This window comes from Chanodichthys erythropterus, chromosome 8 (assembly GCF_024489055.1).
Source record: "Chanodichthys erythropterus isolate Z2021 chromosome 8, ASM2448905v1, whole genome shotgun sequence".
Taxonomy (NCBI): Eukaryota; Metazoa; Chordata; class Actinopteri; order Cypriniformes; family Xenocyprididae; genus Chanodichthys; species Chanodichthys erythropterus.
The window spans coordinates 39,190,532-39,205,714 of record NC_090228.1 but is presented as its reverse complement, the minus strand read 5'-3'; the positions used below and the strand labels follow the sequence as shown (position 1 = coordinate 39,205,714).

Below are 15,183 nucleotides of genomic sequence, written 5' to 3'. Positions count from 1 at the left end.
GAATTATGTTCATGTAATTTGATTGACAGCTGTAATGAGTGCTTGCTAAAGTCATAACTCATGCAAACGAGAAAAGACAGAGAGTGCTGTGTACGCTATTTCAGCTTTTCTGATTGCATAAAATACACACAAATGGTGATTGACCAGGTCAAAACTGAATACAGCTGGGCATTAAGACAAAGTGTGATTCTTGCTTTCATCAAAGAACACATCATCTACTTCAAATGAGCATATGAGATCTGCATGGGGGGGAATGGGATGACTTTAAGTCTACTGTCTTGCACATTTGCATTCATTTTGAAAGCAATCAGGAAATCTTTAGGTGAGAAAGATGAGAAAGTCCTGAGAGAATTTGCCAAATTTGCTTTCACAAGACTACAAAATGCATTATGTACAGTTCTGACAAACCCACAAAACATGACATGAACATCCTGGTAAGCATCATTTCAAAGTCTAAAGTGGACATGCTAGTGGAAAAATGGGGGGGAAGTGAAGACACAAGGCACACAACATGTATCATCGACAACTCACCATTATCTGCTTATTTTCAGCAGGTTTTGAAAGAGTGGCAGAGAAAACATGTTTTACTAAAGGTGAAAAACTACACTTCCATAATGTACTTAAAGTGCTCTATTTCAGCAGTAATTTTGTATTTAAGAAGTTGTAAGAAGAATTTTTAGGCCTGGTTTCAAAAAAAGGGCTTAGCTTAAGCCAGGATTAGGCCTAAGTTCAATTAGGATATTTAAGTATCTTTTATAAACGTACAGGTACACTAGAAAAAAAAGCATTACTGGCGTTACTTATACAAATGCATCGCTTTGCTTCAGAAAGCTTTTATTAACTCCCTGAACCTTTATTTAGTGTATTTATGATGGATTGGTGTTGATGAGGACACTTTCTTGAGCTTCATAATTGTTGTTTTCCATTCACTGCCATTATAAATCTCGGATGCGTCAGGATATTTATTAAAATATCTTTGATTGTGTCCATCAGAAAGAAGATAGTCATATACATCTAGGATGGATTGACGATGAACTTGGGGTAATTTTAAAGTGGACTAATCCTTAAATTATAAACTATTGTCCTCTCTGTTAGCATCTCCCACACATTTTGTCCATCAGATTTCATTTAAGATGCAACACCATACATTTGCCTTCCCTACATCCCCTGCAAGAGCATTTTTGTTTCAGAAATATGCACCATGTTTCTGTAACTGACCACCTCAAGGGAAAAAGAATCACAATAACATGCAATGGCTGGACATCCTGAATATATTGTAGGTAACACTTTACAATAACAGTACATGAATAACCATGAACTAATACCTGAGTTAATAGTTTCTTCAACATGAACTCAAGATTAGTTAAGATATGAACTAATGAAGAGTGATCCTTAACTACGACAGGAGTCATAGGGATTCATGCATGAAAACAGAAGCCTTAACTACGCGTTAATACATGTTTGATAATTAATGCATTAATTAACATTTAGGGTAAACTAAATCAAACAGTCTCTATAAGAAGGAATAATACATATTTGGACTTTGAAATAAATTTAAACAATTTATTATTGTCAGAATTTAAACTACTGACATCAGCAGCTTCATTATAAACATCACTGAAAGGCACATGATTAGTTTGCCATTATTTTCACTGACCCTCCCTATCAAACATATAAAATACTAAATACACTATTTATCTTAAAAGGTCTTAATATGTTTTGTGATATTCTTTCCTATCAAACTAAACTACTGTGACTTACATCAGTTCCTGAGGAATCGGTTCCCAAAAAAGTAACCAAACAAGAAACATGAACTAAGGTCAGGGAGTGTTTGCTGGGATCAGATTCAGAAGTTCACTCTCCATCCAGACGCAGGCCGTGATCATACTGTACCTCCATTCTCTGACTTTTTGAAAAGTCACACAACATCACTTAACTGGGCTGAATACTTATATAGTTGTGTTAGTACAAGTGTATTTGATAGTAAGTTAATGATAATCATGAGCTGAATTTGGTAAGTAGTTAACAGTGAATTAATTATGATTGTGCCCCCTCAAGTAAAGTCATGACATAAGTATACATTAACAAACCATTAGTTGATGTTAGTATATGCTTAGTTAATAATGAGTTAATTATGATTGTGCTCCCTCAAGTAAAGTCATGACATGATGCACATATCACACATCATTAACTAATATATGAATAAACACTATAGAGTGCCATCCTTATTCCTTTACACCCCGGTACAAAAAAAAAAAAAAAACTAAAATAAAAAGAATTTGTATTTTACTTTTATTTATATAATTAAACATATATGGACTTGAAAGCAAGCCATAAACATACCTGTAAAGACACACATAAGGCACATTTACATGTAAAATTGCGAGCGTCCACAAGCTAATGCTAATCAAAGCATATACATTTAAATGACAAAAATACAAATACAGTTAATAACTGCACATAACCTCCTGAAAACCCCAATAAAACATACATGTAAATATGTCTTTAATTATTAATTCGGCTTACCAAAGCAGTCAACATTTATTAGTTTAAAATGCCAGCAACACAACAAACGCGGCAAGAGAACACCTAGCGTGCGCCACTAATGAGTGTCCCGCCAGAAACAAACCCTACATACTTTAGTTCCGGGAATAAACTATGACTATTTAGCTATGACTAAATGTAAATGAACTATAAAAATCAGAAAACAGTTTAGATCAAATTAAATTTATTAGTGGTAGTTAGTCTATTTTCCACATTTGATTAGACAGATCTATGTAATTAATGGCTAAATAATCATGTGCCATTGCAATTATTTGTCACAAAGCTGCAGATGGCAGATTATGATATTACAGTGTAAATTATGACAGTATTAAATCACGTTTAATTCAAATTCAGAGTACTTCTTGTTTACTCTTATGGAGGCTGATTTATTTAGTTTACCCCTAAATGCTAATTAATGCATTAATTAACAAACATGTATTAACGCGTAGTTAAGGTTGCTGTTTTCATGCATGAATCCTTATGACTCTTGTCGTAGTTAAGGATCACTCTTCATTAGTTCATATCTTGACTAATCATGAGTTCATGTTGAAGTAACTATTAATTTATGTATTAGTTCATGGTTATTCATGTACTGTTATTGTAAAGTGTTACCATATTATATGCAATAACAGACAATGCAGAACCAATAATAAGAATTTCGTAATTGGCATCTCATTCAAGTTTCAAACAATGAGAGGAGAAAAATTTGAAGATATTTTTCTGATCGAATTTCATGTGAATCCAGATTCACTACATCCAAGGAGGATCTTCAGATAAATGGCAAACTCTTCCTTCTCGGTAGAGCTCTCCCCTGGGGATACATCTATCCATCTTATTTTTTTAACATGGAAGTAAGCTGTTTTCTGTAAATGTGCAAGACCTCCGATTCATGTCGGGAAATGACTGTGCCCACTCTTACTGGAAAAATAAGGTGGATACAGTGATACTGGACAGACAGCTGCTTTGGTCACCACCACCCTACTGCCATTTCCATCCAACCGGGTCCCATCACCCGATATCCTATTCTTTGAAAAACCATTTTGTCAAATGAGAGGGTCTCTGGATATCTGATTTCCCCTTAGAGAGCAGTGCACAGAATAAGAATCAAAAGGCAATGTTATAAACATGATAGCATTAAATAAAAGGAAGCGATCACAGATATTAAGAAATTTTGGGTCAGCCCACATCCTGGTATGTTGTTGCTTTTATTTCAGGCAATAGTTATTGTACAAATAAGGACAAAAACCTCCCAAAAAATAAGGCCAAAAAAAGCAAAAGGTATTGGTGTGGTTACACTATAAAAGCAAGGCCAATGTTCACGATCAAGGTAGTGCATCCTGCTCAGGATTGAGGGTGAGTTTTTATGCTGTCCATTTATGTTTTGGGTAGAAAATATGTGATAAATATCATGCACATATAATGTAATATTGTGTAATATATACAACTCTAGGGTCGATCTTTTTAAAAATGTTTTTGAGGTCTCTTATGGTACATTTATTTGATCAAAAATACAGTAAAAACAAGTACATTTTATAATAATGTAATATACTTTAAAATGTAATTTATTCCTGTGATCAAAGCTGAATTTTCAGCATCATTAATCCAGTCTTCAGTGTCACATGATCCTTCAGAAATCATTCTAATATGCTGACTTGCTGCTCAGCTGTGCTGCTTAATATTTTGTTAAAATTGTGAAACATTTTGTTTTTCAGGAATATTTGATAAATAGAACAGTCAAAGAACAGCATTCATTTGAAATAGAATCTTTTGTGACAATGTTAAAAATCTTTGATGTTCTTGCTAAATATAAGTAGCTTGAATTACGCCTTTACTGAGGGAGTAATTCCACTGCCGCTTTTTACTGCTGAAACTACAGATTTCTGTCTGATTATATACGGCTACACATATCCAGAGTTTATTGGGGAGGTGACGTTTATAGATGTGGATAAACAAACATACTGGTTGACATGATGACTCCCAGTCTCCATAAGCTTGATAAAAGTGAAAAATTACAGCAGCATGATAATGATCCAACGCTCACTGGCTATATAATACATATAATACCATGAAAGAAAAGGATATTTATTATATAAAGTGCAATGAGCACAGTGAAAAAAGAAGAAGTTGAAAAATTAATATCTACAAGTATTTATATTCCACAAGTAACTGTACAAGTCAAATAAGCAAGTGTGGTGACAAACAAAAGAACTAAACACAACTAAATTCCTGTAAACTTTAAAGACTAATCTAAGCACCAAAAGGAAAATGTAAAAATTAAACTTTTCAGCTAAAAATACCCTAAACAAAGGAATGACCAGGAAAGTATAACAGCTCTTTTTATGCCCATGATATGTGTTTCTCATAGGTGAGATTGAAAATGATGTTCCTCGGGTTTGTTCTGGTTCTTGTGAACCTGGTCTCAGTGGCTACAGACAGCAGTGCAGGAGTTAAAGTCACACTGACTCAGAAGGGGCTTGAGTACGGTAAGAAAGCAAAACAAGACTTCTTGTAACTCTTTGGAATTAAAAAAAGAGAATGTTTGTAATTGTTACCATAGAACAAAAACTTGTAATCATAGTGGTTCAAAAAAGCTCTAGGTAAAACTCTGAATTGACATCATGTGATTATGTGTATGTAGAGTTTGGCCTTATTTCTTTTGCTCTCTCTCTGTGAGCTAAAGTAAGGACTATTTATGCTTCGTAAAGCTTTTACAAAAGATAAAGGATTAGTTCACTTTCAATTAAAATGTTCCTGATAATTTACTCACCCCCATGTCATCCAAGATGTCCATGTCCTTCTTTCTTCAGTCGAAAAGAAATGAAGGTTTTTGATGAAAACGTTCCTGGATTATTCTCCTTATAGTGGACTTCAATGGCCTCCATACGGTTGAAGGTCAAAATTACAGTTTCACTGCAGCTTCAAAGGCCTTTAAACGATACCAGATGAGTAATAAGGGTCTTATCTAGCGAAACGATCGGACATTTTCGAAAAAAAAATGTAAATGTATATGCTTTATATATAAACAAATGATCGTCTTCCAAGTGTTTCCACCAAAACTGCGCTTTTGTATTCTTCAAAAAGCTTATGCTGTATGTCCTACACCTGCCCTATTCAACTTACAGAACAAAAACAGTGCCAGTTCCATTTTTTAAGTCATTTAAGGGTTATGGGTTTTTCCTACGGCCTGATTCAAGTGAGTTTAGAGTCGTAAACCACTGTTGTAGTTTCGGGGGATGGTGTAACACATGGAACTCTAACACAGTTTGCTGGGAGTGTGAGTTTGCCGAATTGTTCTTTGAATATAATGAATCATTTGTGTCTGATTGGTCCAGCCGTTGCATCAGTTATGGGTAAAGAAGTTGTTACCACACATACAACATACAAGAAACATATTAATCACTGCTAGAATGATTCAATCTTAGGATCTTAAGTATTTGCTTAAACAGTAATAGTATGACTATGAACTTTGGGTAGAGACTGAGAGAAAAAAATAATAATTTGCTGAAGGTATACTTGGTTTGTGAGACATATATCAGGACACTCATTCTGATGTACAGCTTATGAATGTTATTTTGTTTTGAATGCAGGTCGACAGTTGGGAATTGACGCAATCCAGCAGAAACTCGGAACTATTAAACTATCGGACATAAGTGGATCAGCAAATGTGGTTGTTGGAAATGTCGAATACAGTTTAACGGGGTAAGATGAATGTCCCTTCTAATTCATGGTCCTGTAGGTTCCTACTAAGCAATTCCAGAGGTTAATCTTAATTGACATATTCAAAATGACCTCTTATTGTATGAAACTTATGATTTCTATTTAATTTTTATACTCCACTTGATTTTAAGTGATTTTCCACTGTTGACATTTTAGGGGTGTTCCCTACTGACAAATATAGCAAATAAGATAAAGTGATTGCAACATGGTATGCTGTTCGGGGAAGGAGGTGGCGGGAACCAGTGAATGTTCAACATAACTTTAATAACCAAAATAAATTAACTCAAAATGAAAGTAAAAGCGGCAGCCCCTCATGGACGACTGCCACACACACATTAACAAGTCTAGGCCTGGTCCTCTCTCATCCTTTACTGTCATTGCCCTCTGCTTCGTCCTGCTTACAACTGTCTTATATAAGCTACAGAGTTATTGAATTGTTGAAAATATTGTGATAGTATTTCCAATATTCTTGACAGGATGCAGATTGGAAAAATTGGACTTGGCAATTCAGCAGTGGGGTTAGTTCCTGGCACTGGAGTCAAGCTTTCAGTTGCCAATGGCTTCATCAATATGCGTGGAAATTGGGAAGTCAAATACTTCTGGTTCATGTAAGTAGAGTTTCAACTAAATTAATGAATTAAATTCAGGAACAATGTAACATGCTAAATTTTTAATGTCACAGAAAACTCAGTGGATCATTTGAACTCAGTGTGAGTGAACTGGCCATTAGCACCAATATTGCAGTCAAGAACGACGTCACTGGCCGCCCAACAATCAGTATTATTAACTGTGCAGCATCTGTGGGAAGTGTCAATGTCAGATTTGATGGTGGGCCCAGGTAATGCTGTGCAACTAACACACAGAAGTCAAGTCAATGTTGAATACCAAAGTCAATGTTCAATGCTAAATCACCCTATTAAAGGCCAGATTATGGGCCAGATAAAGTTCTCTGGGCCTTTTCAGTCTTTAGTAAATTCTGACCGTAGTTTTTTAACACCAAAAGATGGTTTGTGCTGGAGTAAATCTGGCCCTGTATCACATTCACAATTCAAATAATCAGGAAATCTTTCAGTACAGTGCTCTTTCAAATGAAAGGTTTTGCATAGTAATTCCTTCTGATGAATTTGGTAACACTTTAGTCATTACTAGTGGGTTAATATGACCTTCACTTTAGAATCATTGAAACATTATGCATTAGCTATATTAATTGTGGATCTGTATATAGCGTTTCTTAGAAACGCTCTAAAGGCAGAAACACACCAAGTAGACGGTTGGCCGTCGGGCAGTTTTTGTTCATTGGCCGACAAAGTTTTCTCAGTGTGTTCCACACCATCATCTGAAGTTGGTCCTCGTCTGCTTTTTTTCGGCTGATTCGACATGTTGAAACAGTGTCGGAGCTCATCTGATCATTCTGGGGTGCGTTTCCCGAAAGCATCGTTGGGCGTAAGTCCCATTGAACTCTATTGGTAACGACGGAACTTGCGACCATAGTTCGCTTTGGGAAACGCACCCCTGATTGGCTGTTCAGCTACTGCCACCTGCTGGTACGGAAAGGCATTTCATCTTATGCAGGCGCGTGCTACTTGGCCGTCGGCTGTCGGTTTGGTGTGTCAGGGCAACTTTGGACACAGACGCTGCTGACGAGAGCCAACCGCATCAGCTTGGTGTGTTCCAGCCTTAAATATGGTAGCGAAAGACATATGCAATATTTTTAAATTTTAGTTGTACATGCAAGTATTTGAGTTTATTAGTGTGTCTGTTCCTCTGATTAATTATAACAGAGTGGAACACAAGGTTAGCAGTACAGAGGAGTGAAGAAAACATTTACAAGGGCATTTGATGATGCTGATTAGTTTATTTGTTGGATTCAATTTTTTCTAATAGTTGAATTTAGTCAATAAAATAGTCAAGAATTCACATAATTATTTAACCAAATTATTTAACTAAACAAACAAATAAATACAAATAAATAAACCCAGTACATCTAATGACTGTGTAAGAACAATCATGTAATTTTTTGCTCTATTATTTCTTGTATTTATACAGCTGGTTGTTTAACCTCTTCGCTTGCTTCATTAATACACCTGTACGCAATATTCTGCAGGAAAAGGTAAGGAATTAAGGCTGTGTGAATGCCCTCAATATTACCCAATAATTGAGTACTGTTGAACTACAACTGAGAAGCAATGTAAGGCATACCAGAGTTTCACATACAGTCTCTCTGCTGTTTCAGATTTGCCCTTTGGTGGCTGATTCCATTCCTGACATGAACCGCCACTTGAATACATTAAATGGTGACATGATAAATCATTATTTATTAATTATTGTTATTGCAGGATTTGTATGAATATCAGCATCTTTTAACACAATTTTTGACTAAAAAATGTCTTTTCTCTTGTTGACTCTACAGTTTTAGCAAAAGTAGATGAAAATGCTGAAATTGAATACTCCATGGTGGGCTCTCCTGTCATTTCTAATACTATGATTGAATTTGGTTTAAAGGTAATCTCAAGCACTATCGTGTGTGATATTTCTCTGAAACACATTACAAAATATCATGTGAAAACCTGTTTATAGCTAAACTTGTTTTCACCGTTCATAGGGTGAATTCTACAACATTGGACAACACACGGAACCCCCGTTTTCCCCAACACCTTTCTCATTGGTGTCTCAGGCCACTAATATGCTGTACCTTGGAGTTTCTGCCTTCTCCATCAACTCAGCAGGCTTTGTGTACCACAGAGCTGGTGCCCTCCGCCACTACATCACTGATGACATGGTAAGATACCAGTCAAATCAGTCACATCTGCAGCAGAAAACGTGTCCATTAAATGCTGGAACATTTCAGCCCTGCAGCCCAAAAAAGCACAATCCCAGAACTAGTATAATTCTTATATGAATGGTTTAAGGTCTGTCCCAATACCCTTATTTAAAGTCTTGAGCAGGGGAAACACAGGGTAACAAAACGCAAGCAGAGACCTATTGCAAGAAGCTAGCTGAACAAACTCAAGTTTCAGAGTAGGTTTAGAGTTGAAAAATTCAGATAAATCCAACCTGGTTTAGACCAGGTACAATGGGCTCACAACATTTGGTATAAGCATTCTTTGTCAACTCAGATTTAACCAAAAGTTTGTGATCATCTCTGAATAGCATGAAGTCATTTTCTAAAAATGAACTGATTACTTTGAACTGTTGTAAATGGTCTACAGTGAGCCTTTTCACTTGCATTAGATGGAGAAAAATACTGGAATATTTTACTTCAAAACTGAAGCTGAACAATATTTTCCTCCAAAAGAAAGTCTCAATTTATGTGGCCTTGGAGTCAGTAAATTATCAAGAAATGTTAATTTTTGGTCATCTCTGCAACAAAAAAACATGCAACACTTTACTACCGAATGTAATATCTAATAAATTTTATTTTTACATTGGAAAGTTTTCATTGAAATCCTGCAGATTTGGGGCATGTGAGTTCCTAAACATGATTGTCAAGAATATGATTATCCTCAAAACCATTGGCAGATTCAGCATTATGATTGGTTAGATCGCTTGTCAATCAAACTCTCGTCCCGGCGAAGGGTCAATTCAGACTAGCCAATATTTGCTATTTGTAGTTACATGAAAATGCATGATTACTTGAATAGAATACCAAAGCTGTGGTTTCCAAGTTAGGCATGAGTGGTACTTGAACGTTTGAGTAAATAGTCGGTCGGCACCTTCTCCATCTTCTTGCACACCTGCAGTGCTTTCTACAGTTACTCTTGTAGCCACAAGATATCAGCTCGTGGCTGGATTTTGGTGCTTGTAACAACATTATCCAGCAGGGCTCAAACATTCTTTCTGTCCTCACCCGCCGCCAGTTGATCACAGCACATGGTCTGGAAGCAACTTTTTTATAATATTCACTGCATCATCTGGAATCTCTTTAACTGGCCAGATGGAGAATGATCTACTGCTCTGTTCTTCAGAGAAATTTATTATGTTTGTTTTTTGCAGATTCCCTCTCGTTCTCTGTTTCGTCTAGACACGAAGACATTTGGAATATTCATTCCTCAAGTATGAAAATAAATAGCCATGTTCTGTCATTAAATTCAAAACTCAAAAACACAGAATCTGAGACAATATTGTTTTTCAGATGGAGCAAATGTATCCTGGTCTGATGATGAAGCTGTTGTTTGAGACAGTGAAGGAGCCCAATGTTACATTACAACCGAACAACATGACTGTTCAGGCCAGCGGGAGAGTGACAGCTTACGCTATTCAGCCCAACAGCACACTGTCGCCTGTCTTTGTCCTCAATCTGGTGAGGAATAACCCCAGATTCATTTAAATGAGATATTATAATTGTTTTTGTTTTATGGATTTTCCCTTTATCTAACAGGAGGCCAGTGTCAGTGCTAACATGTATGTGACTGAGCTCAAACTTGCCGGAAATGTGATCCTAAACAAGTGAGTTTTTGAGCCATAAACACAGTCTGTACAGCTGGATTTGAGTTTATGTTCTTAAATTCTTAAAGGATTGATACACTGTGTATGTTTCTTACACAGATTTGATATGAACTTAGAAACAAGCAATGTGGGACAATTCGAGGTAAGAAGAAGCTAAGAAAAATGTTTAAAACTGATCTGAAAGCAATAATTCAGAAACTTTATCGTAAAATTTAACTCAACAGGTGACATCTCTTAGCAATATTTTCACAAATATCCTGAACTTTGCTGTCATTCCCAAGATTAATGGTAAGAGGATTTGTTTTCTTGTTATTTATATTTTTCTTCTTATTGGCATTTTATTGGCAAGTTCTTCCAGTTCATCTTTTAGTTTTAATTACTCATGGACTTTTTCACTCTCAGCTCATTTACAGGGTGGTTTTCCACTCCCTGCAATTGGTAAAATGAAGCTTATGAACACTCAACTCCAGGTTTTAAAGGCAAGCTTACATTTATATTATAGAGATACTACTGTATGTAGAGGCTGTGTAATATGTTGTCATAATAATAATATTTTTTTTTTCTTTCATTACCCCACAGGACTACTTGTTGATTGGAACTGATGTTCAAATTATATGATATTAAGGTCTCAACACTGCTATTCGTCTCAGAAACCTGCTATAGAGAAAAGAATGTTTATTCCTTTGATTTAGACTAAAGAACATAATTACTCATCTGTTTATTGACATCTGCACTCTTTTTAATAAAATACCTGTCTGCTTTACCACAATCTCGGTCTCCAAGTCTGGTAAAAGCAAAGGATTTTAAATACATGCATACATGCGCACACACATACATACATAAAAAATGATTCACTTCTGAAGACAATATGTTTTTAAAAGAAATCTTTTAAGCTTCTATTTGAAATTTAACACTGCATTACATACATGTTTTAAAGGATTAGTTAAATTAGCCCAAGCTTTACTCAACCTCACTTCATCCAGCGCTGTGTGCTGGGATTATGGCGGGATTAATGCTCAGAGTATTCCCATCCTTACATATTACATTATAGACCCTAGACCTGAGTCATATATAAATTTAATAAGTGCTCTCTATACGTGCCTGTCTGTTAAACCTTCATTCTGTCCTCCCCATTCTCATTAAATGCATCACAATATATATTTACTACACAAAAGAATCACATGACATACATTTTCAGATACTCCACACACTTCACATAATCCATTTTCATGTAAAGCCACAAGTGCCAGTGTTGATTTCCACTGTGTGTCTAAGTCTTAATCTAGCCAGCAATACTTCTTCTTTTCTATTTTCCCCCAGGCAATTTATACTCCATACTGTGTGTGTAATACTATAACACCATCTCCCTGTATTACTAGTGTCCCATCTAATTTGCAACTTATTCATTAACTTTTTCTTTAAAAATCGATTTTGCCTCCCTTTTCCTAAAGGTACTTCAACATCCACCTCCATCTTGTCTAGTGCTTTTTTCCTAGTTTATGTCTAACTTCGTTACCAGATACCTCAACATGTGCTGGTAACCACCAAAAATACACCGCTATTCAAACCTTTCAATATGTATAATGATATACTGTAAATACTTCCATGAATAAATCTTCTCTGTCTGATCTTGCATGTATTATAATATTAAAAGCTGAAAAAGAACCTGAGCATATTATTATTTTATTTGGTCCGACTTGTTCAACCCATAGTCCTACTGTTGTGACTGTTAACTGCAGTATACATAGACAACTTATTGGGCAACTTCAAACTAATTAAATTTCAGAAAATATTAAAACCTTTTGACAGACAGGTTCCTTAGAACCTTATTAACCTAATTTCCAATGTATTCTTCTTTAGACTTGTCTAGTAAGCTCAAATCTATGAATGTTTCAGGGACTTTCCATGGTAGAGCATCAGTAAGTGGTACATTAGGACAGAAGATCTTATTGTCCATGCCACATTCATTAGCCCACATTCTACTCTTCCATCCAAAACTATGTGTAACCCACACAAGGTTACTGGAGTGCAACTCTCTACTCTGCCTTCAGGTGGCGTGTACACCCCAGGGAATTCATTAGTAAACAAACACGCCTTTCCTCCGGTGAAGACGTTGCTAGAAAGCAACAAGTACTGTTTGAAAGCTGTGTGAGAGAGAGTTAAGCCGCATGACAGCAAGCTCTCAAGATACCTCCGATTGGTTTTTAGAAAGGGATAGACCATCTGAATCTGACCCTGGCGGTCAGTGGCGAGCCAACCACAGAAGTGAATGGATCAAGAGCCCGGTGTGGCCGGCCGTGGCATCTTTGGAACCATCATCAATCCTGTGCCTTTATTTGAGATACAGATAACACACGTAAACCTACCCGGGTAGTGAAAAGAACATATCGATGTGTATATATATATATAATATATATATATATATATATATATATATATATATATATATATATACAGCTATGGAAAAAATTAAGAGACCACTCCAAGTTCAGAAATCAATGTTAAGTGGTCTCTTAATTTTTTCCATAGCTGTATATATATATATATATATATATATATATATATATATATATAATAATATACTTCAAGAAACACACACACACCAAGAACTTTCATGGACTCTTTCTTTTTTTGAGGTTATTTATTTTGAGTTTATCGTGCGCTGTGCACTCAGGAAGCTGGCTTAGGTAGGCAGGGAATGTAAATAACTGCCATTCATTTTGTATAATACATTTTTCAAATTTACCTGTTTTGTGTTGTCTGTTCTCTGCTGACCTTTTACTATTTCAGGCTCCATTGTCGTATCTAGAGCTTCTGATACTAGCCCAGCTTTAATTTCTTACTACTTACATTAGTCATTAGTTACACTAACTTAAGAAACGGGTTACATATGTCATCCATCATATGAATATTCCCAGCACTCCTCCAATACTTTGTGAGTGAGATGATTATTCGCTGATTGTTGAAGATTCACCCAGTAAGTCATTTTTCCCTTCTAAGATCTAGAGGCATCTCTCCCGTTTCGACCCCAATTGCATCTACAGGGGATGTTTTAACTGCTCCACAACATATTCTTAAAGCTCTGGGTTGAATAATATCTAATTTTTCAGTAAAGTCTTGGTTGCCAACCCATATACAATACACCCATAATCAAAGCAAGAATGAATCAATGCTTGATACATGCACAACAACTAGCTCCCCAATTGTGACTGGCAATGTAAACATGCAATTTAAGATCTTTTACACGGGGGGTGAAAACATTTGGAATTTGAAGATCAAGGTAAATTGTATTTAATTTGTCTTCCGGGAAACATGAAAGTATCTTCTGTTGCTTCCGAAGAGCAGTACTAAATGAAAATATGTATATTTAAACAAAATAAGAAAAATTTGGACCTCTTCATCCTGTTCAAAAGTTTTCACGCCCCGACTCTCAATGCATCGTATTTCCTTCTGGAGCATCAGTGAATGTTTGAACCTTTTTTAATAGTTGAGTTTGAGTCCCTCAATTGTCCTCAGTATGAAAACACAGATCTCAAAATCATTCAGTCACTGCTGGAAAGGGTTCAAATATGCAAAAGATGGTGGAAAACTGAAGAATCTGCAGGACCCAGAGGATTTTTCTGAAGAGCAGAGCTCAGTTTAACTGCTCAGGACAAACAAGAGACTCATGAACAACCACCACAAAACAAACAAACACACAGTATTAAGAATCAGTGGTTCACATACGTATGAATGGGGTTATTTTAATAAATTCAGCTGTTTTTTTTTTGTCTTGTGGATTATATGTAAACATCTTTTATGTAAAATATGTTACTCAGGAGAGTACTAAATAAAAAATAACATGCATTTTGTATTATCTCCTTTATTTTGTTAAAATAATTCACATTTTCACAGATTCTGCAAGTGGATCACATACTTTTTTTTGCTACTGAACATGAATACACCAGAAGAAAAAAGTTTCATATTTAAAATGCCAAGAAAGGGATTGCCCAGGAAAACTTTGTCAGATATGTAGTTAAGGTAAGTATTAGCATGGCTTTTGTTATATGCAGTATACATAATATGTAGACAGGAAATACACCTTCAAAAGGGATTGAGGTATGCAGAAATGTGAGGTTAAATAGAAGGCTTTTCTTCCATGTTGTTCTCTTTCCTGAAGAAGGTTCTGAAAACCTTGTCCAGAAAGAGCTTTCAGAAATGGGAAGCGTTCTGCCACATCCACAAGACCATTCATGTGCCAAGTTTTTCTTTCGCAAAAATGCAGAGAGAACAACAGCAAACAGCAAAAAACAGCAGAACAAGGATTTCCAGTCACTGAAGACTCTGATTTGGAGGACAAAGACACACAGGACGATGATGATGGCATCATCACAGGAAACTCTTGTTTATTCATCAGAATGTACAACAGCAGTTATGGAGATATGGTCCTTTTTGACACCACTTACAGAACAACCAAATATGCTTTGACCCTATAAG

General features: G+C 35.9%; 1 protein-coding gene across 1 annotated transcript; it reads left to right on the top strand.

Moving 5' to 3' along the window:
• Positions 1 to 4,921: 4,921 nt before the first annotated feature.
• LOC137025233 (bactericidal permeability-increasing protein-like) lies at positions 4,922 to 11,325 on the top strand. The gene is made up of 15 exons (XM_067393254.1): positions 4,922 to 5,027; positions 6,132 to 6,243; positions 6,738 to 6,869; positions 6,944 to 7,099; positions 8,308 to 8,371; positions 8,495 to 8,555; positions 8,672 to 8,763; positions 8,864 to 9,040; positions 10,255 to 10,314; positions 10,394 to 10,561; positions 10,640 to 10,707; positions 10,807 to 10,849; positions 10,932 to 10,995; positions 11,110 to 11,186; positions 11,287 to 11,325. The coding sequence occupies exons 1-15, from the start codon at positions 4,922 to 4,924 to the stop codon at positions 11,323 to 11,325; spliced, it is 1,419 nt and encodes a 472-aa protein (XP_067249355.1).
• The last annotated feature ends 3,858 nt before the right edge of the window (positions 11,326 to 15,183 follow it).

Coding starts and splice junctions, on each gene's coding strand:
- LOC137025233 (XM_067393254.1), top strand. CDS start 4,922: ATGATGTTCCTCGGGTTTGTTCTGGTTCTTGTGAACCTGGTCTCAGTG. Junction 6,244..6,737: donor GTCGAATACAGTTTAACGGG/GTAAGATGAATG, acceptor TATTCTTGACAG/GATGCAGATTGGAAAAATTG. Junction 11,187..11,286: donor CTCAACTCCAGGTTTTAAAG/GCAAGCTTACAT, acceptor ATTACCCCACAG/GACTACTTGTTGATTGGAAC.